Raw genomic sequence first — 26,014 nt, forward strand, 5'->3', positions numbered from 1 at the left:
GGGAATTACTGTCACACTAGCGTTTCACAAGCAAGGAAAAGTGCTGCAAATGTATTTATTATTAGTAGTATTTATTTACATTTCTCTTTACAGTCCCCATGATTTACATATGATGATACTACTTGTCCAATAACATCCCATCTTAGTGTGATGTCTAGAACCATTTAGTGTATACTGTAGCCTGGCTCAGAAACAACTGCTTTATTTTATAGCTCTGTCAAAAGCAAAGGCATCTGTAACATTTAGTCCCAAACACCTGATGTGAGAATCAATAATGTTTTGATTGAGACGTTGTTGTGTAAGTGAGGTCGGAGGTTTGTGGCGACATCCTTCCATCACAGCCGACACTGTCCAGCTCAGCAAGAGTCTGCCTCATAACTAAAGCGGCGTAACAATCTATCAGTCGCTTTCCATCAAAGAGTCCTTCACCAAGGCTCCTGGTGCGTCTGAAAAGATAATATAAACGCCAATCTTACCCTCTAAGTTTACTCCGGCCAACCTTCCAGAATGTGATTGATGATTCATACTGGTATGGTGCACAGCAGGCGTATGCATATGCATTTGTATGCGGAGGTGTATGTATGTGTTTTGTACATTTCTATATTTGTTAGCATAAAAGTTTGTACTGTATTTGTGTGAATAAGTGCTTGTGCAGGCTTTGTGAATTATTTAGAGGCATAATCGCCTCCAGTGTAAGCAGAGCTTGTATAGCTCGGCCTTTAGAGGTGTATCGATGTTTTATGACATGCTTTGAATCATCCCCCTCATCTACCACTCATCCTGCAGCAGTGTGCACACTCTCTCCCACCCTGTCTGTCCCCTGTGCACTCTCTCGCTCTAACTCTTTAGTACTTCATGCTAAGTGTGTGTGTGTGGCTATTTTATGGTTCCTGGTCATAATTTCCCAGTAGTGGAATGTAGATGCAGTACAAAGGAGTGGCTGGCCCTCCATGAATTATGAACATGGTAGATATGAGGCTTTCCAACCAACGCTGCAAACCGAAGCTTACCATCCCTGCTCCTCCTTTCCTCGCCTCTTCCTGCTGTTACAATCTCTTGTCCTGTTCGCTTCTCTGATTCTCATTCTTATCTCCTCTCTTGCACTAATTTTCCTTATATTTACATCTCTCACTGCCTCCTCTTCCACCTCCTCCCTCTTATGCACCCCTTTCAAATTTGGTTTCACTATGCAAAGCCTCATATGCAACTTTCTTCAGATTGTGAAAAAGTAATTGATTTCCTAGACATCTTTATCAAAAAAAATCATGGTAAACTGTTTCATTTATTCTTTTTGTGTAGATTGTGGGCAAACAATAAACTCCCTATCGAAAGGGAATTGAAATTTAATTAAGTCTGCCGCAAGATGCAAGAAAATGCAAATGTGTTGAGCATTAACGTTGATTTTTCACTTTGGAAATAGGTATGTGTCAACTTAATATTTACATACATGACAATCACATCTAACAGGCTCCCTCAGTGGTTGGAGTTTGCTCAGAAAATGCTAGAAAATGGACTTAAAGAAAGATATCTGAGTACAAATGGAAAAGAAGAAAATGAATGACAGCTGTATTCCCTTTAGGTGCTTTACGCTCAGGGTTCTGGTTACGGTGCATTTTGTCTCACTGTCACACTGTCACGACTTACTGGGACACCTGAATACAACTGAGCCATAATTAATGTTATTAGCGACACCTGTGCTTTTCGTCAAACTGTCACATCACAAATAATAATAATTCACCCATCCACACTTGCATACTTGACAACTTCCACATTTGCACACTTGACAACTTCCAATTGTGTGTGTATAAAGCACACAGAAGTGTTCTTGAGCATAGCGAAGCCATACAGAACATCCCTTGCCAGTACTTAAGTCCTTTATCTTGGCGTTCCTCTCCACCAATATGGACATAACTGCCTAAAATAAACACAGGCAGTGAGTCCAAGCTTTGAGGGGTTGATAGCACAGTAGGAAGGAGCACTTTCCTCAGACTAAAGACCAAAGTACAACCAACATCACAAACAGACACCTACTCACATTAGCAATAACAGCAGATGTAAGTAACATTTGCTGTGAAAAAAATTGTCCCTGTCATCGTTACACTCACAAATGTAACATATGGCTTTGTGTCCATGATTAATAAAACCCTAAGATGTAAAGCAGGCATTCAGAAAATGTAACACACACACACACACACACACACACACACACACACACCCACACACACACACACACACACACACACACACATGCATAGGGATGCATATTGCTGTGTCAGATTTGTGGAGAAATGGAGATCCTCCACAAATCTCTCCCTCTCTCTGTTACACACACATGACTGCATGCAGGACCATTACCGCCTTGTGTGTGTAATCTTGTGATTTCTAAAAGGAGAAAAGGCCATGCCTCCTGTCTGAATTTTTCATTCCAGACCCTCTGTCTCTGTATAACAACTAATAAATAAGCAATGAATCCTGAGGACACAACACAGAATAGACTCAATGTTATGTCCTCCTCACCCACAACACCAACTCCCCTGGATACACATTTTTGTCTGTCTCTCTCTTCTTGTCTCGATGAGCCCTGTATCTCTGTCCTTCTCTCTGTTTTAGGAGCTAAATCTGCTGCTGTGTTCCTCTTCCTTTGATACTTCCCCCGTGAACTGTACCGGCCCTGCATATGTGATGAAAAAGTGTGTCTGTATGTGGATTGCACATAACCTTTTGCTTTTTAAAATCCACCACCGATTGGGATTTAGACCGCTGGTTGCTTTGAATAAGTCTGAGTGGCAGCTTAGTCGGTGTGAGCAGTTCAGAGTAGTAGTTTAGACGTTCACATGAATATATGCCATCACGTCCCTCTTATTGCATTTTCTTTCCTCAATCAACAAGGGAGTGGGTTGTTTCAGAGAGAGAGAGAGAGAGAGAGAGAGAGAGAGAGAGAGAGAGAGAGAGAGAGAGAGAGAGAGAGAGAGAGAGAGAGAGAGAGAAATCAGCTGACAGAAATGTAAGAATATAAGAGGTAACTTAAATTGTACTTTGTCGCCATCTGGTGGTCTGATAAAGATAGTGGCGAGGTTGATACATCCCAGACAAGCACATGATTTGACTCTGGTTATAATAATTAAACAGACAAACCCTCTTAAATTCAGCTTGAAGACAAATATTCCATAATAATAAAACCTAATTTAAATGGTCACAAAATAGTTTATGTTGTGAGTTGTTTTAGAGTCACGGAATCTATAATTCTACACCAAGCACTACATGTCAAAACTACATAACTAGAATAGTCCGTTTAAATTGAGCTTCAGGGCTGACTACTAAGTAAACATTATAATTATATTGTAGGTCGTTTATGGACAGTCATGATGTTTCATAGTTTAAGAAGTGTCAAAAAGAGCGAACTAGTTCTAATATCGGTTTATTTTGCAAATCTTGAGCGAAGTCTCCCAAAACTCTCGCGAGAAGAGTGGATTTATGGAAGTCCCGCCTCTTGGTTTCAAGAACCAATCAACAGTCTGTTTACCTCAGCCGCGAATTGTGAACTTCCTACTTTTCTCGGTGACCATTTGCTGCTTCTTCTATACCACACTTTTATATTAAAGACAGTATGAACCCAGAGCAGCCTGATGAAACTCACTATAGTCACAGCAATTGTCCAGTTTCGACACCGGAGGGGTACGACTCGAAGAAAGAAGCACAGAAAAGGTAACGCTCTGTAGTGTTGCCCCCGTCACATGATAGGTGCTGTCGCTGTAACGTCAATGTTGTTACGTTGCTAATAGAATATGTTATCTGTATCTGTTGAAGTGCTGTTGAATGCCTTTTTATTTATTTGTTAAATATATTGTCTTGTCAAATATAATTTAGTATTTTCTGATCAAGTTTAACACATCCTACCTTCAACAATGGCTCCCTCCACTCTCTCCTTAGAACTCCCTCCTCCAAGTTTAAGAGAGTGCACTCCAACTTTAAATCACCAGTAAGTAAACCCCCATCTCTCTCTCTGTAATACACACACACACGCACACGCACACACACACGTGCACATACATCCATGTGCATCCCAGCATCATGGTTGTTTGTTTTGCACCTGACAGCTTCAAGTAACAGAGAATGCGAACATTAGCCTCGCAGAGGAAATAGCTGAGCTGGAGAGAAGAAGAGAGCAGCTGGACACAGAGATAGCACAGCTGGGGGCTGAGTGAGTACAGCTGTGTGTTTTTATCTTCATGTATTTCAGTCCTTGAGGTCTAACTTCCATGATATGCTATATGCATGTAGTCTTGGTGATTTTGTTTAGTGTTGGAGGGCCGGGAATCCATCATGTTAATTCCTCTATAATATTATGAATGACCCTTTAAAGTTTGTGTGCTCTTCATGCCTGTGCATAGTTTTGTCAATCTGATGTATTTTTTAAGTTCTTTGTAGTTTGTGTAACTGCATACCTTTTTTTGTGAAACCAGTTGTGTGTGTGTGTGTGTGTGTGTTTTTCCAGGGGATGCAGAGTCGAGGAACTGGAGCATCATATTGATATGCTGCATGAATACAATGACATCAAAGACATTGGACAGTCACTCCTGGGTCGTATTGGTAAGAGAAATACTTGTCACATTGTCACAAATGTCGAGATTTTATGTCACTAGTTTTTAGTAGCAAATAAAATGGCATATTGGTCACATGGGGAGTGTAGTAAGGGGTTTAATGTTTCTTCCAAGTGAACTGAGGTGTGGAAAATGTATGTATGATGGTAACATAAACCACCCACAGTATACACGCAACTGGTCTGCTGAATGTAGCAGCCATTTATAGGATGCATCCTCTCCTCCATCTGGACATAACAGATTATGTCTATTTGCAGTTATGATCATGTAAGACATTTTAAACTATTTTTTTTGCAGATTTTCCACACCGAAAATAAAAGAGTGTTGCAAGAAGACAGCTCACCAAAACTGTCTGTTGAATGAGTTGACTCATGTTTTAAACTTCTTGGCTCATTAATGATAAGGCAGTGTGAACCCTGAACAGAATACATGAGACATACAACAATATGTCTTTTTTCTGGTGTGATTTAGTCCAAAGAAAACAAACTGTACTAAGGTGTCATCACATCCTTAAAACTACTTAAGTTACTGAGATGAATGTAAATATTGAACGAAGACAACATTATGATTACCATATGGTCGTATACAGTTGTTGTTGTTGTTGTTGTCACAGTCTAATACCTCATGCTATGTTGATAGGTACGCACCAATAATATATTATAGCTTAGATTTATATTTGTGGAGAAAATAAATGGGAGTATAATCCTAAAACTGGATATGTAGCCATGCCCATGTTTATGTGATCAAATTGACATTCAAGTCATTTCAAAGTAGATCATTAAAAGCACATTTGAAAAATATATTATCTCATTAGGTATTGTCACTATAGCTTGTAGGGAAAGTGTAGTCAAGTTGTTGTGCAGCCCCGTACCAGAGGGCAACGAAGACACGGCTCTGTTTCCCTTAATTAAAACGCCGGACAGTATTTAATCCCGCAACGCTGATTATGTTGACATTTAGATTCTGTTGGCCTGCCCATAAAGCCTTCATTTCATTAGATTAACACTTCACCGGAAAATGTCATTTGTTGCCTCTCCCAAAGCCACTGAGAGTGCTTTCACGGTCTGTGTCCAGCAATATGTTGGCTAATATTGATAAGCATTGTTGTCATCCATGATAGGATGACATAAATAATAATATCGTTGAAATTGCAATACTTTTGGTCCTATTTTTAATCGCTTTATTTGAATTACTAATTACTTACTCAGAGAGATCACATCTTCTCCCTATAACTTTTGTCTTAATTCCTGTTTCGGTCTATGCACACACTAGTATAAGTAAATAGGCGACAACAACTGTAAGTCTGTGCCTTTTTAAAACATATTTGTGTGCATGTGTTGCAACGGCATAAGGGGGAAGAAGTGTGGAGGTCACACATTACACTCTTGTGAAGGAAGGTTGTGATGAGTCACAGCCAAGTCAAATTATGGTCTGTGCATGCGTCATAACAAACATGACTTTTTGCCTACTTTTACATGCAGTTGCTTGTTTGTGAGGTGTCAAATAAAATCTGGACACCCTCTGATTTAGTTGACTGATCTTTGTGGATTATGTACACAGGAACAACACGGATCAGTAATACTATCCTCAAATGCTTTAATGTCACTTATTTCCCCCTTCTGCGGTTGTCAGTTAAGAAAAACTGGGCTATCTGGTTTTAAATCTATGCTGTGAGTTAAAAGCTTGCTATCTCTTTAAATTCTCGGTCAGTACAGTACGGAGGCGAGTCAGGGTGATAATGACCTCTTAGTGAATGGAGGTGGTGTTTCCCCTCTATCACAATGGCAGTCTTTCACATCACTCACACACACACAAAAACACAATTACAATCTCTGTCTGCCATGCAGACGCATGCATACAGTCACAAACTGTCAAATACAAACACTTGCTATCATCCTCTATGTCCCTCCCATCCTGCACTTTCTCTCAAACACACACTTTCACAAAGAGTCGATGCTAAAACACTTGCTGTTGTATGCGGTTATTCTGAGAGGGAGGAGAAGGCCGATCTGAGAGGAGAGAGTTAGAGGAGGCAAGAGATGCCCTACAGTACTCCCCTCAGACAACTGCCCCTTGTGTCTCTTACCCTGTCTGTCTCTGAGCCAATAAAGCCATTGTCACATCTCCCAGCAAACCTTAAAAATGTACACATTTTCAGACGTTTAGAGATATTTATTTAATCAAGACCTTCCCTTATGACACATTTGACATTGTCATTCCTGTAATATACAGTTTGTATATATAATAAATGGAGGTCTTATCACCAGTGTGTTTACTTAACCTTTTCCTTTTGTATTTTAGAAATTAACATGGAGATTGGTTATTTTTTCATGGCATTTCAAAGCTACTGTATATTGTGTTCTCATCAAGTGCACGCCTTGTATTTAAAGTGGTTAGGGCTGAGATCTTCGTTCAGTGTTTTAAGGATTGTTGACCCTGTTGACCCTTACTTTGATATATCTTGCAGCTACTTTGAGGGGGGCCACCACGCGGGATCTCTACAGCCACTTTGGTCTCGAACTGGATGATTGAAAAAAAACAACAACTCTGAAATCACAGTGGTGAGACTGGTTCCTGAGGAGAGAAGACCAAATAACCTTTCAGATGGGAGGATTGATTTGGAGGAACTGTGTTGACATCAGCCTGCTCTTTCAGACACGGGTTAGCACATTTTCTTGGTATTTTTGTTCACTGAGAAAGGTTTCAAAAGTGGGAATGGGCAAAATACGACGAGAATAAAGCTTGCCCTGCATTCAGACATAATATTCCAGAGGCCATCTATTCAAACCATTAACTGGAGGATGACTGCATGAGTGTTTATTACTTTTCTGACTTTGGTTTGTTATTTATCAAAAGAGGGATTGCTGGAGTGTTAAAATAAAATACACTAGCTCTTGATACATTATGCTTTGTAAACTGACGATAACATGAAATGAATAAAGGCTGTCAGACCACCACAGACACTATGTTCCCATTTGTATTGTCACCTCATTGTCCACAATGAAAATTAAGTTGGACGCATCATAGCTATAAGCATACATTTTGTGGAATGACATACCTGTAGTTGTGTTATAAACTCTCAGAAGGTATAACGATATACTGACAATATTTAACATGAATTAGTCCAACCATTAAGTCAGATATTGAAATGGATACATCTAGCTTATTTTGACTTTTATAACTTGCCTGCCTGCTGAATTCCACCCAACATATGACACATTAGTTTGCCCTTTTACGGTCCTGTTAATCACTCCTTCTTTCTGTTAAGGGGAAAAGGATATTGGGTAACTATCACACTGGTGTTTCCTGCCTTTCTCCACTGTACCATCTGAAGTTCAACTTAAAAGCATTGGATTTTTGCTTCCAATATTTCAAGAAAAAAGACTCCACAATTCTGCTCCTCTTGCATGTAAATGTCAGTATGCCGAACATACCACACAGGCTAACAGCAGACTATACTAGGCGTGCTCTTATCCGTCTGGGAACCACTGATAATGTATCTTCTTGGACTGATAGTGCCGGGCCCTAATGGTGCTCTGCTTGGCTGTGTGTTTGTGAGTATATGGGTGTCCGTCACTTCGTTTGGAGTTGTAAGTGAATGATAAAAGGTGTGCCTGCTCTTTAATCTTTCATTCGCGGGTCAAAGCTCATCCCAATTTTTTACATCGTGTTTTATGATTTGATTTACCATCTCACATGCTGGGGTCAGTGTGGTGAACACAGTATGATTGTTTATCAGTGGAGCCCAAATGATAAATGTTGTATCTGATAAGTCTTTTGTATTGTTAAACATATATCTGCATTTATGTGCGCTCACTTGAATAGATCATTAGGGAAGTAACCTTGTTTAATCTGAAACAGTTACCCACAGTTCTGTTTTATGTCTTTTGCAATGTTCCCTGATAAGGTGATGTTTCACATTGCTATTATGAACACTGTGGGAAGTGTCAGCCTCCTGCTGCCATTCAAAACTAGGCCTAAGTTATGATCCTGCATTATTGTGTTCTACAAGACTCCCCTTGGCTTCGAAGTAATCACAATCACCGATTATTGGCAACATTTTTGCACATACAAGGAATTTGACAGCACAATTGGCAAGACACATTGTTTTAATTTTACAGCCACCGACAGTAATGTGGCAGTTATATTCATCTTACTGTACTTTTAAGCATATGGAAGCTACACCCACAGTATTTTCATATTTATTAAATGCCAACCATGTGAGTGCAAAGACAACTGGAGGTTTGTATTTGCACAGCTATGCTTTTCAATTAAAGTAATCCGCTGATGCAGCAAAAACCTGCAAGCTGATGGATTTTAGGGTAGATCTTGGCTTTGGTGGCCCCAACAAGATAGGAAACAGGCTATTTTGTGACACCCCGTTCTTCCTCATTCCTCAGTTTTCTGCGGGGGTCCCTCTATGCGCAATCACTGCGCATCTCGTGGCCGGGCGCGGGCTGATGTGCGGCAGCGCAGCGCTCCTTTTAATCGACACGGATCCGCATCAGGGTCTTGTCACAAGCGGGTGGAAACCCATCACGCTTTCTGTCGGCGAGCAGGCCAGCACCGCATTTCCTCTTCGCCAGAGCCGCAGACCCCGCCCCGGCCGGATGGGATGTATGAAGAACCGCCGTCGCCGATTGGCCCGGGCACCTGTCCGTCTGCGCTTATTCCTGATGCACTGATGGGTCGTTGACGGCGGTGGGCGGGCGCAACGCTAAGAAAAATTATAAGGTCATTTGAATTACGCTTGCTAGCGAGCTTATCGGCTACAATGATCCCAGATATGATATCAATAATTGCGACAATGGACGGATGATGATCGCGGGGCCAAAGTCGACGCGCGCAGTCAGGCGAATTTGACTCGCGACCCACGGGAGGAGAGGAGCAAGCAGCTCATTGTGGTATTAGAGCAGGAGGGGATCCCGGTGCGTGTGCCTGTCTCTTCGTGCGTTTCTGTGAGCCTCTGTCAAGCCAAGCGAGCGGCGGAGAGGAGCGGACAGGGCGACGAGGCGAGCCTGTAAGCCGATCAGGGCGAGATCGCACATAACGGGTTTCACGTCGGGGATTTCTACGCACCTACATGCTGTGACGGTGTGGACGAGGTGCAAGGTATGAAAGCAACACAAAAAAAACACACACACACACACACAAAACAGCCACAGACAGAGATGACTGTGCGCCCCCGCGATGTTCAACTTTACGGGTGGCTCTGCTTATTGCGTGCTATAGGAGAAAAGGGAAAGAGACCCGGCTTTATTGTCCTCTGGCAACCTTGTGGGCGATCGACCCACTGAGTGGACTCGGTGACGCTTTAATATCAAGCAGCACCCGGTCCACGGAGAGGTGATTTATGTGAACGTGGGCTGCATATTCAGCATGCATCGTCTCCCTGAACGAGGCTGCTCTCACATTGTCCAGCCGCAATATGGTGCGCATCCTGCTCCCCAGGCGCGCCTGCTCGCGTGATAACCTACATCAGGTTAGCACGATGCATATTGTCCAATAACGGTGGACGGCCCTGGTTCTGAAGGCGCACATGGCTTGGTTAGCGAGGCGTAGTCGAAGAGCCTCGCTGTCGTTTCCTCCATCCACTAGCGCAATATGATGCTACGCGTTTCTTGAATTTCCGGGTGCAGCGGCAGCGAATGATGAAGCTTTTTTTTTTCTTTTCTTGTCAGTGTGAATGGCTCATGCTCTCTTAATTTATATATTCCTCCCCTAGATTTGTAAAAAAAAAAACACGATTTTGTCGATCCGTGGGACACTCAGAGTGCTAGTCTTAACACAGCGTGGGGTTTATATTATAGCCGCAGACATATTGAATTGCTATGATGAAGCCATCATCATTACATCCTCGTGCAGGGAGACAGAGATAGACATAGCAGTCAGCATCTTGGCTCTTGAAAAAGAGCTCCAGGCCTTCTGCCATTAAACGGACATCTTTCAAATATGCTCAGTTGTTGTGAAATAAAAATCCTGCAGGGTTTGTTTTTTTGCATAGGTTAAATAATATATAATAAGTAGATCGTTTACTGCTTTAGGATCATCTTCCTAGCTATCAGGTGGCACTGAACACTAATGTCAACACACACTGTCGTCTGCTGCTCTCAGCTGCCACTATAGACACTTTGCTTTGAGTTAGGATTTCCCTCAAGGTCTCCGTAGCCTTGGGTGTTATTCAACTGGAGGGGAAAATAAATATCAAGGATTCTCTGTTTTATTCTGCCGATGTGAGACAACATGAATTTAGTTGTACATGTTTAAGAACACTTGCATGACACTATACAGTATATGACTGGTTTCATATGGGTAACCTCTTCCTCATGTACTGTATTGCCAGCTCGCGGTGTACCAGAGCTGAGTCAGTTGATTCATTTGGGCACAGGATGTCTCACCAAAATCATAGTAGATTACATTCTTGAAGCGGTTTCCTTTCAATACCATCGTGGGACTGTTCAACATCCGTTGACTTTGCTTACCTTAACCACATCTAACCTTTCTCCTACTGAACTGATGTTTGGTCTGAAATGTTTGTGATAGTTGCGGCGGTCTGCAGCCATTATCTGTGTGTTTACGTTTATTCGTACTTGTGCGTTCTTTCAGGATGATGCGTCTAGCGTGCTCCACAGCCCTGCTGTTCCTGCTGAGGCTGCTGGTGGGCTTGCCGTGGTACCAGGTTCTCCCAGCCATCCTGATCTTCTACCTGGGAAGCGGAGGATGGAGCTTCCTGAAGATTTTTGCCAAAACAATTGGCAGAGACTTACAGTAAGTGTGGGGAATTTGTGTTGGCACGGTTCCTGTGTTAAAGAAACACAGAAAAGTCACGTCATTTGAATGTTTTTCTTTTTCGCGTTTGAAATCATTTCTATTGATTCACATTTATTTATTCATGTCGCCATTTTTTTCAACCTGCCAGGTTTTGCCTGCTGTTAAAGGGAGTCACGACCAAAATATAGTACAGTGTCACTACACTGTGTAACTGTAGGCCTATCATTATCTCAATGTACAGTTTAAAACTTTTAACATTTGAGTGTCATTACGCTTTAGAAGGACATTGCAGTGATGATTGCAGTTTCCTTAGTGGACTTGTGAACTTGTTACTGTAATAACAAGTTTGTCCATCGGAGGAAGATTGGCAAGTTACGTGTTCTCACATCTTTAACAATGCAAAAAGGCTGCTTTTATAGTGACCAGCTGCATGCTCCTGTTTCAGGTTTGAAAATGATATGTCAGGCAGCCTGTACTGAAGGACAAAGGACAATAGAGAGGAATGAGAAAGAACAGATCTTCTAACTGTCTTACCTAAAGCCAATATTTACATTTGGGGGTTACCATGGTATGTGGTTTGTGATTAACTTCCTTTTTTTCTTCTACAGCTCTAAGTATGGTAAAACAGGAAATTGTAAAAGTGTTCATGACCTCTCCATGACATATAAGCCATACTGACGAAACCAGAAGTAATCAGCGCTTCTGTGACCCATTGTGTCCAAAAAAGAGCTTCTTTTCTTTCATTGGTTAGAGTCATAAATCACAGTTTCCAAAGCTGTATGTTAAAAGCCTTTTGCTGAATTATCACAATAAGAGCTTGCCATAACTGTTTCCTCTTCTTTAGACTTGCTACTCGCTTCAGCTACCTAGTTGTGTGCACATGCTCATATGCAAATACCCCTCACTCACGCGCTCTTAAGTGCAGTTCTGATACCGTTGTCATTATTTGTCCATATGTTGATAATGCCTGAAGCCACAAGGTTAAAATTGTACCATATCTGACCCTGTCAAAGTATGCCGTTTCCCCAGTGACTCATACATTCTTATTTTGTAATGTACTGTGACGAGGCTGAGGTATTTCCACTGTAAGAAGCACAATTGTTCACACCTTAATGCCTTTGTGAGCTAAACCAACCTCCAGTATTTACATTTCTGTCCCTGCAAGTATTGGTGATTGTCACCAGCTGGTTTAGTTGGTGTAGAGCCTGTGTGTTGTTGTTTTTTCACAATGGTGTAGTGCAGTTTGTCTCCAATATGAAAATCATGGAGGTGAATAAAGAAAGAAGAATTTAGAAGAATTTAATAATATCAAATTCATTAAAGATCTTTTCCTAAAGTCACTTTGCCAACAATAGCAAAAAAGTATCTTGAGAGAAAGATGATGATGATGATGATGATGATGATGATGATGATGATGAAGGGAGTTATGCAGCTCCTCTGTTGCCACAGAATGAGCCCCAAACAGTTAAGTGTACTAATGACAGCGACAACTATAGACGTGAGGTAACTAGGCTCAGTAGATTTGTATGATGTTTGTGTAGTAATACAGTGCTCTGGAGTTTGCCCACTATCTGCGCATTTGCACCATAAATGTAAATTACCAAGTGACATCTTTTGGTAGACTTTGGACCCACCCAGTTATCTCTGTCATAATGTTTTATGTCCTGTGTTTTTTGCACATTATAGGAAACAGATGACCTTAGTTGGTCCACTACAGATGTAAATGAGCTATTTAATAAGTATTTATAAATGTTTTTATTTACTCTAAATGGCATATCCAGTGCTTTGGCAAATGTGGGCCTGCTAGCTGCAAATTATGCACACATTATATTACTGCTGAACATTATCCAAAGAATATACTAAGTTTGTTGTTTAATTTCTCACCGTTAATGCGTTTACTGTGCAGAGGATGTGACTGGTTACCATACCTGTCACTAAAAGTGCAAAAACAACACAAGCTGCAAGAATTGTAACCAAATTATACCAGAATTATGGTAACTGAAGAGTTGTAATGGAGTTCTCCATTTTAATAATATTTTCTCTTGCTCCTTCAGTGCGGCAGGTGTGCTGTTGCAGGTGAAGATGAATGTCAGACGCCACCTCAGAGACAAGAACACCATTCCCAAAATCTTTGCCGAAACGGTGGCCCGCCACGGGGACAAAACGGCACTGATCTTCGAGGGGACTGGGGAAAAGTGGACTTTCCGACAGTTGGATGAGTACTCCAACAAAGTGGCCAACCTGCTGCTGGAAAGAGGTTTCAAGGTAGGTCCTAACAAAACAAAATATTCCTGAAGGAATTGGGGGGGGAAAGAGGCTTCTTCCTTCCAGGATAGGGGATGACATGGCCACTTTAGACTCACGTTAAATAATAATAAACTTTACTCGATCAGTTGATGAAAAGCCCTTCCTTTGGTGGTTTCTTTCTTCAGGACGGCGACGTGGTGGCTCTTTTCATGGAGAACAGATCCCAGTATGTGGGCCTCTGGCTTGGCATGGCCAAAATTGGAGTAGAAGCCGCACTTATCAACTTCAATTTGAGACTAGAGGCCTTGGTCCACTGTGTCACCATCTCCAATGCCAAGGCTGTGGTGTTTGGCTCAGAGCTGAATGAAGGTAAGAGCTAGGAGGATTGAGGATTGCAGAGTTAGGGTTTAGAGAAGCATCTGAACCATATGTAGGCAGATCTTTTTTTTTGTTTCGAGTTTTAACAGCCTGAAATCTGAAGATCCTCTAAAAGGCCTTTGCAATCTGTACAGCACTGATTTCTGCTGATGAGTACTTTTTTAGTTTCCTTTGTGATGAGAGAAGTGAGTGGTGCAGAGAGAAAGCAACAGAGATCATAAAAGATAGATGGGTTTCAGAGCAGGTGTCTCTTCAATATCCGTCAATGGAGCTTTAAATGGCTGATGAAGGGAAGACGTAATAAAGAGGGAGTTGGAGAAATATCCCCATCATCAATCTGCAGCTCAAGGACTGAGCTGGTCAGAAAACCAAACTGATAAATGATAAACTAAAATGAAATCACAGTGTCTCCGAAAAGAAAATCTTGGGAAAAAAGTTGACTTTTTTTTTATAGCACCTTTTTTGACAGTCAGATCTGAACTTTGTTAAGGCATGTTCTGATGGTGATGAAGTGGTTTTGAAACTTGAAAGAGAGGGGAAAAAAGGGCCAGCAGGAGGCCAGAGACGGACACCTGAGGTACTCCACGCATCAAAGAGTCTGTGGAAGACATCCAATCACCATATCTTATTTCAGAGATACGAATAAAACCAATCTCACAGTGCACACGATGCCAAGATTAAAATGTAATGATCAATGCCATAGAACCCTGAGGTCAGAGCTTAGAACCCACAGAAACATAATAGATAAACAAATTAACATAGCATAACCTTGCTCTAATGTCTAATATACTAACCCATGGTGTATTATTACATTGCTCGCACTGGGGAGACACTCATGATGTGGAATTGCAGCGGCTCAGTTGCATGGTAAAAAATGAATTGCGGATCTGGTTCAATCTCCTCCTCCCTGATCTCAGCAGTGATAAAGAGTGACTACGTTTTGAGCTGTTCATCCCGGGATTGATGGAACAGTGTTTGCGTTGGATCGTGAACTGGTCCTGTGCTTTCTACCTTTAAGTAATTGGAAATGCAGCCTCTTTGCGACAGAGCAGGCCAAAGTCAAGCCAGTAGCATAAATGCTGAGCCAGCATGACATAAGGCTTTTACATTAAGTTACACTCTTTTTACAGGGGGAAAGTATGAGAGCTCCCTTCTAACATATTGATACTCTCATACCCTTTTGTCACACTGCACACTTATGTCAAGGTATTTCTCTCTCACTCCCTCACCTTCCACCTGACACCCCAAGTTAGTTCAACCTACTCTAGCCTTGTTACTCTGCCATGTACCTCCTTCTTCTCTTGTCTGGAGGTGTTTAAATGTTGTGCCTCATGAAATCCACTTGTCGTTTGGGATGGTAAAATGTATTAAACCTATTTTAATGTGTTTCTCTTCCACTCACAGCGGTGTCTGAGGTCCACAGTTTAATGAGGAGAGAAGTGCAGATGTTCTGTTCGGGAGACTGGGACCCCAAACGAGTCCCACAGGGAACCGAGTGCCTGGAGCCCCTGCTGGATAATGCCCCGTCTCACCTGCCGAGCCGGCCGCAACGCTGCTTCACAGGTAAGAGCATGAACAGATGGCAACAATGTTAATAGTTCCAAGATGTACGTTAAACAAAAACTCATTTTACAGTTTGGGTGTAATTTTAGAGGATATTTTCTGTGGTGTATTAACAATAATTCAGCATAAAACAACAGATGTGCTGGTCATGAGTAATAAAATCTAGTTACAGTACTTATTTAAACCTACGTAATACAGCAATTTAAATGGATTTTAGGTGGATTAGTGTGCATTTACTGATACAGCAATAGCGTAGACAAGTTATGAGTAATTACAATTACTGAGGACTCATCACGAGAGATTATATTGGTTTTCTTGTTTCTGAGGCAACTTGTATACAGAACATTGGTTAAAGGGAGTACAAATTGAATCCACGGCATTAACAATCAAATCATGTAAATCATATTTCTTTCAGACATTTGCCTCTGAGGGTTTTACAATCTGTAGGGCATACACTACAATCTCTCCTGAAAGCCTCGGTTCACATAAGGAAAAACTAGCTAGAGGAGACCTGCTCACTCACTTCTGCTCTTGAACACTATATCTAATCACAGAAAGCCACGCAGACTGCAGCAGCAATAAAACCTGTGACCTTTGTTCCTATTCACACTTGGCAATACTTGGCACCCGATCCGCTGATATAGAAACAACTCAGTGAAGGGTGTAAAGTTTGTACATTGATTATAAAGTAGCACACAGACACCATAATCCAGATCTCTTGCTATAAGCTCAGAAATTTGTGTATTTCTTCTGTTTAGCGGTTGGAGTTTATGACAGATACGATTGGTTGAGAGCAAGAAAGCAAAATCCAAGCACAAGAATGCAGGAGTTTGGGTCTGAACTGCATCGCGGAGTCTAAGCATTGAACACTTTGCTTACACATCCTACTATCCTAGAAAAAAAAAGAAACTTGTTTGTGTAATTTTACAATATTTAATCAGGGATTTAACTATATTCTGCCTCTATAGTATAGTATAGCAGTAGCTCATTCAAAATTAGCTTTCAAATAGAACTGTGCTCAGACCTTTATTTAAGAATCAAAGCCGACCATTTACACCCTTGCACAGCTAATCAGAAGTAAGCATTCAGCAACATTTATTTCAAAAGGAATAACACATTTGAACATAACCGAGCTTCATATTTGAGTCCCCGAAGTGCGCACCAGTCACAGCACATAGAGTTGTTGACATTTAAGTCTTCTCCCTCTCACCCTGCTGTCTTTTTTCAGATCGCCTGTTCTACATCTACACGTCAGGAACCACTGGGATGCCGAAAGCTGCTATTGTTGTGCACAGCAGGTAGGAAGGAGCCATGCGGCTGCAGCTGCTCTCTTTGTTGATGCATGCCGCTTTCATGCGCAGTATAAACTATTCGAAGAGAAATATATCAAACTAATATCAAACTAATTTCTGACTTTCTTCTTTTGCCGTGCCTCACCCTGGTTTTCAGGTACTATCGCATGGCAGCCCTGGTATATTATGGCTTCAGGATGACCTCAGATGACGTGTTGTATGATTGCCTTCCACTCTACCACTCTGCAGGTAAAACTATAAATGTGTGGGATTGAAGTTGACATTTTACAAATTAAAATATTCAACGTTCCCTCATGTCAGTAAGTTTGTCTGTTTTTGTTTTGTTGTATCAGCAAAGTTAGTCTTGTTGTTCTTGACTGTATCTGCTGACATAGAATGGGGTACAAGTTGCATGTTGTTGATATTTCATAATTATTTCCCCACAGGTAACATTGTGGGAGTGGGCCAGTGCATAATACATGGCATGACTGTAGTCATACGAAAGAAGTTCTCTGCCTCGCGTTTCTGGGACGACTGTGCCAAATACAACTGCACTGTAAGTAGTAATGTGGCGAGCAGAGTATAACACCACAATCTCAGTGTTACTCAAACGATGAATTTGTTAACACTTTCTTTCTTGATAGTCTTAATATTTCCTGATCTTCCCTAGTAAATCCCTCTAAATCCCCTTTTCATTATTCTAAGCTCCATATTAAAGCATATCTATGTTCTGTCTCATCACTAAACCCTTTTTTTCTCACTATGATCCTTCTCCATTCTCCTCCAGATTGTGCAGTACATCGGTGAGATCTGCCGATACCTGCTGAACCAACCGATTCGGGACGTGGAGAAACAGCACCGGGTGCGCATGGCACTGGGCAACGGCCTGCGCCAGTCCATATGGGAGGAGTTCATGAACCGCTTCAATATCCCACAGATCGCAGAGTTCTACGGCGCCACAGAGTGCAACTGCAGCCTGGGCAACTTTGATAACAAGGTGGGAATGTGCGACAAAGTGGTGATGATGCTCTGACCAAACAGGTTTTCAGTTTAGTTTTTTTTTTTTTTGCTTCGATTTTCTTTGTGAAATAGGCTCGTCTGAAACCCTCACGACTACCGCCACCCACTCACCTCAGTGTGATTCACGTTACGTTCACTGGCTTTTTCTTTCGGATCCTCTTCATGTTAAGCCATCAGTTATTCTAAAAATGTCGTTTTCAGTTTTGGTAGCTTCTCGTCAACACAAACACACAGCGTTGCAGTCCGGCTCGTTGGAACTGGTCCGCCTTGTTCATGTTTTTTTGTCTGTGCTCTAGATTGGAGCGTGTGGCTTCAACAGTCGGATCCTCCCCTTCGTCTACCCCATCCGACTGGTGAGGGTTGACGAGGAGACCATGGAGCTCATTAGGGGATCTGATGGCGTTTGTATTCCCTGTAAACCTGGTAAGTTTAACCTGTACACCTATTACACGTCAACGTTAAACCTGGAAAAGCTTAAAAGTGCAGCTGTTCATCGATTCCCATTTATCAGTGAAATAAAGCTGGACACATAGTCTGTACTAGGTGTACATCTGTACTGTATGTACGATGTGCTTGTCGAATAAAGATATTGAAACCCAAAGACTCATTCTGATTTTACATCTACCACAAATCACTACTCTAGTCACACACACTGCAGTTGTTTTTCTGGAGATGTTGACATCCAAAGGTACTGGCTGAGGAAGTGGGTTAAACACTCAACAGCTCAACAAGGATTAAACAAACTCTCTCCAAATGATTGCCTTGCATTGTGTTTATAGTGTCAGCGTTGTAGACATACAATCACACACTCTTAGTCTTTTCTGAAACCCCTGATGGAGTTCAAACAGTCCATTTAATGTGTGGGAAAGCATTTGATTGGCCAGAATAATAGGCAGTTATATACATCCTTTCATTATTCTGTTCTCTGTCTCTCTCCAGGTGAACCCGGGCAGCTGGTCGGCAGGATCATTCAGAATGACCCTCTTCGGAGGTTTGATGGCTACGTCAACCAATCAGCAACCAGCAAGAAGATAGCGACTAGTGTCTTCAAGAAGGGAGACAGTGCCTATCTCTCTGGTTAGTCTCTCTCTCACACACACAACACACACACACACACACACACATTTTGAGTTATTCATTGTACCCCATGCTGGCTGACTAAATTAATATGATATATATCGCCCCCCCCCCCCCACTCTCTTACCAGGTGATGTGTTGATCATGGATGAGTGCGGCCACATGTTCTTCAAGGACCGTACAGGAGACACTTTCCGATGGAAAGGAGAGAACGTCTCAACGACTGAGGTGGAGGGAACTCTCAGCAGGCTGCTAGACATGAAAGATGTAGTTGTCTATGGAGTAGAAGTACCAGGTAAAATATGTCAATACACATGCTTGAATATTTGTTTTAGTTCGGGACGTGATGTCCTCAACACATGTCCAAAGAAAGTTGGCATTTTGATTTGGAGCTGTGCAAGAGTGGGCACGAAAAACATGTCTGCTTCCTGTGCTTGTCTTAAGATAAGTCCCTGCAGTGTGTGTAGAGAGGTGAATGGAAAACTGAACATATATATATATATATATATATATATATATATATATATATATATATATATATATATATATATATATATATATATATATACATATATATATATATATATATATATATATATATATATATATATATATATATATATATATATAACAAGAACCATACCGTGTTGAGTACAATCTATTGTAAGTACAGCTGCAGTAATTTGGCTTGCTCTTAATTTACTGTGGCATTAAGTGAATTGTACCATTTTTAAATGTCATTACAGATATAGCAGAACCATAGTTGAGGCTCCGCAGAGAAAAATCACAGCTGCCACCTTTCTGTAACTGTGATTAGATTAAATGATAGATATAATTAGATAACTTTACTAATCCCCAAAGCTAGTTTTGCAGGATCGCTGTGGAATAACGAGGAATACGCAAGTCAGACAGATCACAACAGCATATGAAAGACGTACTGCCACAATAGAAATAACGCACAGACCAACAGACATTTCAAGAGACCATTAGTGTTGCTCACAAGCTCGCCTGGACACTATATAAAAAAAACATACACAAATACAATCAATAATGTATAAAGGTTTCGAGTGTCTCTTTCCATCCCAGCACTATACATGTGAGATAGTGAAAAGTCACCAGGAATGTTCTGCACAGCATTCAAGGCCTCGTTGCACAAACACAAGCATCTGTCTGACCTTCAACCTCAGTGTTCCACAGAACTAGTCCTCTGACTTGGACATTTCTTCGTGCACAGGGGCAGAGGGAAAGGCTGGAATGGCCGCCGTCGCTGATCCATCTCAATCAACTGACCTGGTGAAGTTTGTGAAGGACATGGAGAAAGCTCTTCCTCCATACGCCAGACCTGTATTCCTTCGATTCCTTCCGGAGGTCAACAAGACAGGTAGGATTTTATTTTTACCGCTCTTTCACACTCTTGATTTGAATTCAACTATAATTTTGATTTCGAAGGGTATATTATTAAGATGTAAGCAGCTGAAAGTAGAAAAAAAAGAAAAGTAGAAAAAAAAATTGCTTGAAAAATGACTTAACTGAACAAAATAATTGCGATTAATTTTCTGAGCTAAATGATTCATTGACTATTATTGCAGCTCTATAATATTGTTTGAACTACAATGCTTTTTAAGATATTACCATTAAATTCTACTTTGTGCACTAAATATTGCTCATATAAAGAAAATGTGATTGAATATTGGTGTGTTTAATATTTTCCGAAAAGCAGTAAGACAGTGAAGCAAAGTCCTTCTAATTATGTTGGAGACAATGGCCATAAAATCATACGCTCACCTGCAACAATCTTTATCTGTCTGTCTGTCTCCGGCTAGACGGCACAGAAAAAACAAGCTTCTCAATTCATTTCAGATTTTCAACTTGGATACATACGTATGCTCCTCTCCTCATTTGGAACGATTGAAAAAAGACGCTGTTACGTTACGTGAACACAGGTCCTCAGACAGTTAATGACAACGTTATTGGCAAAATGAAATACCTACATAATCTCTCTGTCTCTTTCTTAGGAACGTTTAAGTTTCAGAAGATGGACTTGCGTCGGGACAGCTTTGACCCGAACGCGGTGTCGGACAAACTTTACTTCCTGGATTCCAGAAGAGGGTCTTATGTGCAGCTGGACGAGGAGCTTTACCGCTCCATACTGTCAGGAAAACACAAGTTGTGATGCGCAGGCTGACCACTACATCTACACACGTACATATAGATGCACACACACACATACAGAAAAGAAGACAATATTGCGTCACCAGGATAGCAGAAAGCAGGACCATAATAAAATACATATAAAGTTATAGCCATACACACTCCCTAGCATCCATACTCAAATGCCCATTTACGTCTACACACACATTGTATTCCCGAAACCACTTTGCTCTTTTAAATCCCTAAAAGCAGACTTATGCACGCCACACACACGCACAGCACCTCTCCATCCATCCATCCCCAGCAACTCCTCTCGCTACCTCAGCAAACACAGAGAGAGGCACAAAACCTAGTATTTGGTAACTTGAAACCACCGTTCATAGCCACACCATCCCTGCCCGCACAGGCCTCAAGCAGCCGCACCAATCCATCCTGGTCCACCGAACCATGTGTTGCTGGGGGACACAACTGGGAGGGATGTGTGGAGTTGTAGTTGCCTGGCGTCCAGAATGCAAAAAACTATTAACTACAGATATCCACAGACTTAAAGGATGTTGAGAAGGATAATGGAATCAGTACAAAAATTGTGTGTGTGTGTGTGTGTGTGTGGGACAACGAAGGGACCTATGAGGACTTCGACTGTCTCTCTTTTTGTCAGCGAGATTGTTTCTTAAAACACTGGGGGCTCCACCGCCGACTTCTCCTGCACAATCAGCAGCGACAAACTTGCATGTCAACTCCAGCTTTTTGAGGTTAACTCTACCATAATATTTCTGGCATGTCTCTGGTCCCCTTGTCTTAATTTCCACCACGCTCGACAGAGCGTGAGATGGACATAAGCAAAGCACACCAAGGTTGTTGGAACAGCATGTAGATGTTAGGGATTTCAGAAAGCCTCTGACATGTAACCCGCGGTTGCAGACGTCAAATTGGACCAGTGGTTGAAGCTGAAATATTGACTAAAGTGCATTTGGGCTCCAGCTTTTGCAGTGCAATAATCAGCCGCACCACATGGGAGCTGATATAAAACAAAGATTTGTATTTAAATATGTCTGCATCACACCAAATATATTTAAGTTGTAGTGTTTGTTTACATATTTAAGATGATATTAAAGTTGTGTTATTTTATGTTGTTGTAAAAGCTTTCTCTTTTGTTTTAGTGGAAATGTATCAGGTTGTTTTTGCTTTACGTGTATCCAAATCCGCACTTCAGAAACTCTTGGAGTCCTCAAAAAGCAAGCTGCAGTATGCATTTTATACCAGCTGCTGGAACACAAAGTCAAATGATCTGATTGATTCAACCCTGGGCTAAATACATTAGGCTATTTCCATAAACAGGACTTTTATACTGAGCTGACATGCAGTATGTTTGTGTGGCTGTATTGTGCAGGTTGTGTCCTCAAAGGTAGTCTTATCATACAGTGTATTTTCTTCTGAAACCTATGAAGAAGACTGAAGATGGAGAAGCACCAAATCATCTGATCGGGGACTCGTGTTTTCAACAACATTCTGGTGCTAAGGACGGATGAACTGCCAGATTCAAGAGAGCCGAAAGATCCAAAGATTCAAAGTTGGGAGCGAGGACATTGTTGCGAAGGACATGGAACAGTAGAAGAAGAAAAAAATGTGCTTTGTCATCGATGTTTTGTCCATTGTTTGCAAAAGCTGTCATCAGAGGTTGTAGTAGCATGAATGCGCACCATCAACCACGCAAGCAGAGCACTGTGCCTTACTGTGAGTTCACTCCCAGATTCACAGGCCCTGGCCCACACATAGTATCTCATGTGCTTCCCCATGTTAGACCTGTTGTTCAGCTTCTATCTTCTATAGTCTCCAAGTTTGTATCGCAAGGCTGGCCTAAATCACGGGAGCTTATACGTTTATTCTGGAGGGTACATGGCAGTCCAGCGACTGGCACCTTCATCCTGCCGGGTGCAGGAAGAGGTTAAGTTGATGTGTCATTGGGCTTTCTTTTTTGTTTCTTGGGTGTCTTATAGATATTGTTCACCCAAGTTTCTATTGGTCAGCATCTTTACTTTATCTTCACAGTTGAGGCTCATCATGTATCTGCCAAACAGCCCAATCCATTCGCTGCATCTCAAACCTCTCGCCTCGTCCCTCTTCCTCTCTGCCCTTGGCGATGCAACCCTTCGAGCTGGCACTTCTGTTCCATCCTCGCTGTCTCTGTCGGGTACCGAGCCTCCATTCTCCATTATCCGTTTCTGCTTCATCTTGCTGTCCTTATGTTCAGAAGGTGGTAAAAACAGTAGTTAAATACATCTCAGATATTTCCTATTTGGAGGTCATTTAGTGTTTGATGGAGGTTTCTTTTTTTTTTGAGAACCTTTGAGAAGTCTGGTGACAAAGCTCCAACTACCCAGTCAAAACTGTTCTCGAGTATCTTTTGCCGATGTTTGTGTTGTGCGTAGTCTGCCATTACCCCGTGACTTTTTGTCATGCTTTTGCAACTGACCACATCCAAAGTCATCTACAGTACAGCCAGTCTGGCCATTGCCAACAGTGGTTGTGTAACTGGCTGCAGTGTCAAGGACTTATTATTGTCCTTTTTAAGTTGTATTCCGCCAATGCTTTGGCTATTTTGTCTCCTGCAGACTGATTCTTGATATGTTCAAACGGCTTTTCTTAGTTCAAACTTTGCACTGACTGACGCAGGCGACCTTGACAGCTGCAGTCTGCTGCAGTGATTGTCCAAGTTGCTCTCACTTATCATTTCCCTGTTTGGGGGAAGAGGGGAGGAAAGACCAACAAAGCCGTTTGACAGACATCTAGATTCATCTCTGTTTCCTCCGTGTCGCGCTTTCACTTTTATTTATTCTTTAATGATGAGTGTGAAATGTGCTCATGAATGTCTGTAAAAGCAAATGAGTGACCAATGAGTATGACGGTGTTGTGAAGTAAAGGTTACGTATCTAAGGGAACACAGTTTGGCTGTTATGATGCTTGTGGCGGAGGGCTGTCAACCCTGACCCAGTCCCACAGCAGAGCACTCTGGATAAGATGTTTCCATTTTCCCCTTTTTTTATTTTAATGAATTTAAATTATTATTTTTTGAAGGATCTGTTAATTACACTTTGATTGTTTTCCTGCTATGTGTATTTGCTTTTGTTTTCTTTGCGTGAAATCATAGCATTTGTGATTTTGGTATGTTAAAAAAAAAAATGGGCTTCATGCATGAGTGTAAGACAATCGAAGGGCAGTTGTGTTTTTCTAACTTTTTTATAAATGGAACTAGGAAACAGCCAGGGAGCAACCTTTACTGGATCCAATTGGTGGAATAATAGATATCGACCAAGATAAGACAATGTCTTGGTCAGCTAATAGATACTGTTTTTAAAAAGCCTCTGCGGGACCGGGTTTATTGAGGTTTTGGTGACCTCTGTTTGGCCAGAGGGGGGCGCTGTGTCTTTTTTCAAAAAAGGGAGAGTGAACGTTTCCATGCCATCATTTAATCCAGTCTGTGGACGACAAATGAAAAGACCTAATGACTATTTAAACTACTACTATTTAAACGACTGTAGATGGCAATGTATTGGGGAAAATTAAACCACACATGATTATTATTATTATTATTGGTTGAAATCACTTGACTTCACTTGTTTCTTTCATATGAAATCATCTTACACACATTAACAGTTTGTTATTGATCCTCTGCATGTTTTGAACTCGTTGGAAAATTTAAACCCAGAATTTAAACCCAGTCCCTAAAATACACTTTGGCTAAAAATGTTACCGGGCCACGAAAATCGATATAAATATAAGTTTATTCAGTTGACATCAAACTGTCACCAGTAGCTCATACTGAAGTCAAGATATCTCTGATTACACTGTAAAAAAAACAAGGTGATCCAAGAACCAGTCACCTCTCTGGTTAGGTTTGGCATGAGGCGATCATTACTCACCAGATCCAGAATCCCTGGCTGTGTCTCTGTACCGCTGTCCCCCATGCCTCTGATCAACATTTTCTCACATTGCTTTTTGCACTTTTTGTTTGTCTGTTTCCCTGTCGTGGTCCTCAGGAACATCAAGCAATGCTAGAGAAGGAAACGAGTGTGTACGCGACTGCCTATATGTGAAAGTTCTTTTTTTTTTGTATTACTTTATTTTGTTGTCTCATTGCACAAGCGACAGCTCTTGCCTTGTGCGGAGTATGTAGGGGAGGTGTGTGAGGTGTGCTGTGTGTGTGAGACCCACACACACACACTGATGTCCTCTTGTCCACTGAAGGCTAGCTGTATACATCATGCATTTCAAGAAAATGAGATAAAAGCAGTGCTGCAAATGGAAAATCATTATTAATAAAAACCTATTTAAATTGTTCACGTGTGCTCTGATTGTTGCTGTGATTGATCAAATTTGATCGACGCCCGTTGTGTTAAGTGGATCCAGAGAGTTTCAAAACCTAAAACATTTGAACATTAGTTTAACCCGAGTTTCAATAGTTTAAACACTAACAGCCCAGCCAGCTGTTTAATGAACCAATCATTCGCTTAAGCAGTTCACTTTGGGTCACTGGATGGTTTCCTGTGAGATTTTTATTATGGATTCATATTATAAATAAAATTACAAAAAGCAAGCAGGCCCTATTTATTCTAATTTACACAGTACTATACACATTTTCACATATTTTATTTCGTAAAGAAAGGGGCATCATAGAGAACCTCAATGTATTGTAAAAAAACAAAAACTAAGACATTTATGGAATACATTTTAGCAAAGTCAAGCTGAGCTCATAAATACAATGTATCTAACTTTACTGAATTGTCAAACTTCACTTTAAGCTAAGAATTAAGGCAGTATTCTTTTTAAAAATACCACAGCTGACATAAGTACACATTTGAAGTATTTCTAAGAGAAAGAAAGAAATATGTTGTTTTCTCTACTGCATTTATTTAC

General features: G+C 41.2%; 2 protein-coding genes across 3 annotated transcripts; both read left to right on the plus strand.

Moving 5' to 3' along the window:
* The first annotated feature begins 3,544 nt into the window (after positions 1 to 3,544).
* On the plus strand, positions 3,545 to 7,192 carry swi5 (SWI5 homologous recombination repair protein). The gene is made up of 5 exons (XM_068574116.1): positions 3,545 to 3,705; positions 3,931 to 3,979; positions 4,098 to 4,201; positions 4,496 to 4,590; positions 7,069 to 7,192. Exons 1-5 carry the CDS (start codon positions 3,608 to 3,610, stop codon positions 7,131 to 7,133), a joined length of 411 nt encoding a protein of 136 aa, XP_068430217.1. The 5' UTR covers positions 3,545 to 3,607; the 3' UTR covers positions 7,134 to 7,192.
* slc27a4 (solute carrier family 27 member 4) lies at positions 7,130 to 25,437 on the plus strand. 2 transcript variants are annotated; one of them, XM_068574115.1, is made up of 14 exons: positions 7,130 to 7,262; positions 11,208 to 11,369; positions 13,427 to 13,637; positions 13,805 to 13,988; positions 15,402 to 15,560; positions 16,789 to 16,858; positions 17,010 to 17,101; positions 17,299 to 17,408; positions 17,640 to 17,849; positions 18,169 to 18,295; positions 18,812 to 18,949; positions 19,080 to 19,244; positions 20,184 to 20,330; positions 20,965 to 25,437. In XM_068574115.1, exons 2-14 carry the CDS (start codon positions 11,209 to 11,211, stop codon positions 21,120 to 21,122), a joined length of 1,932 nt encoding a protein of 643 aa, XP_068430216.1. In that variant the 5' UTR covers positions 7,130 to 7,262; position 11,208; the 3' UTR covers positions 21,123 to 25,437. The 2 variants fall into 2 exon arrangements, with proteins under 2 accessions (XP_068430216.1, XP_068430215.1); XM_068574114.1 differs by lacking the exon at positions 7,130 to 7,262 and adding an exon at positions 9,304 to 9,713.
* The last annotated feature ends 577 nt before the right edge of the window (positions 25,438 to 26,014 follow it).

The sequence above is a fragment of the Clinocottus analis genome, unplaced genomic scaffold (assembly GCF_023055335.1).
Source record: "Clinocottus analis isolate CAN_PGR_092001 unplaced genomic scaffold, fCliAna1.0.p SCAF_13, whole genome shotgun sequence".
NCBI lineage: Eukaryota > Metazoa > Chordata > Actinopteri > Perciformes > Cottidae > Clinocottus > Clinocottus analis.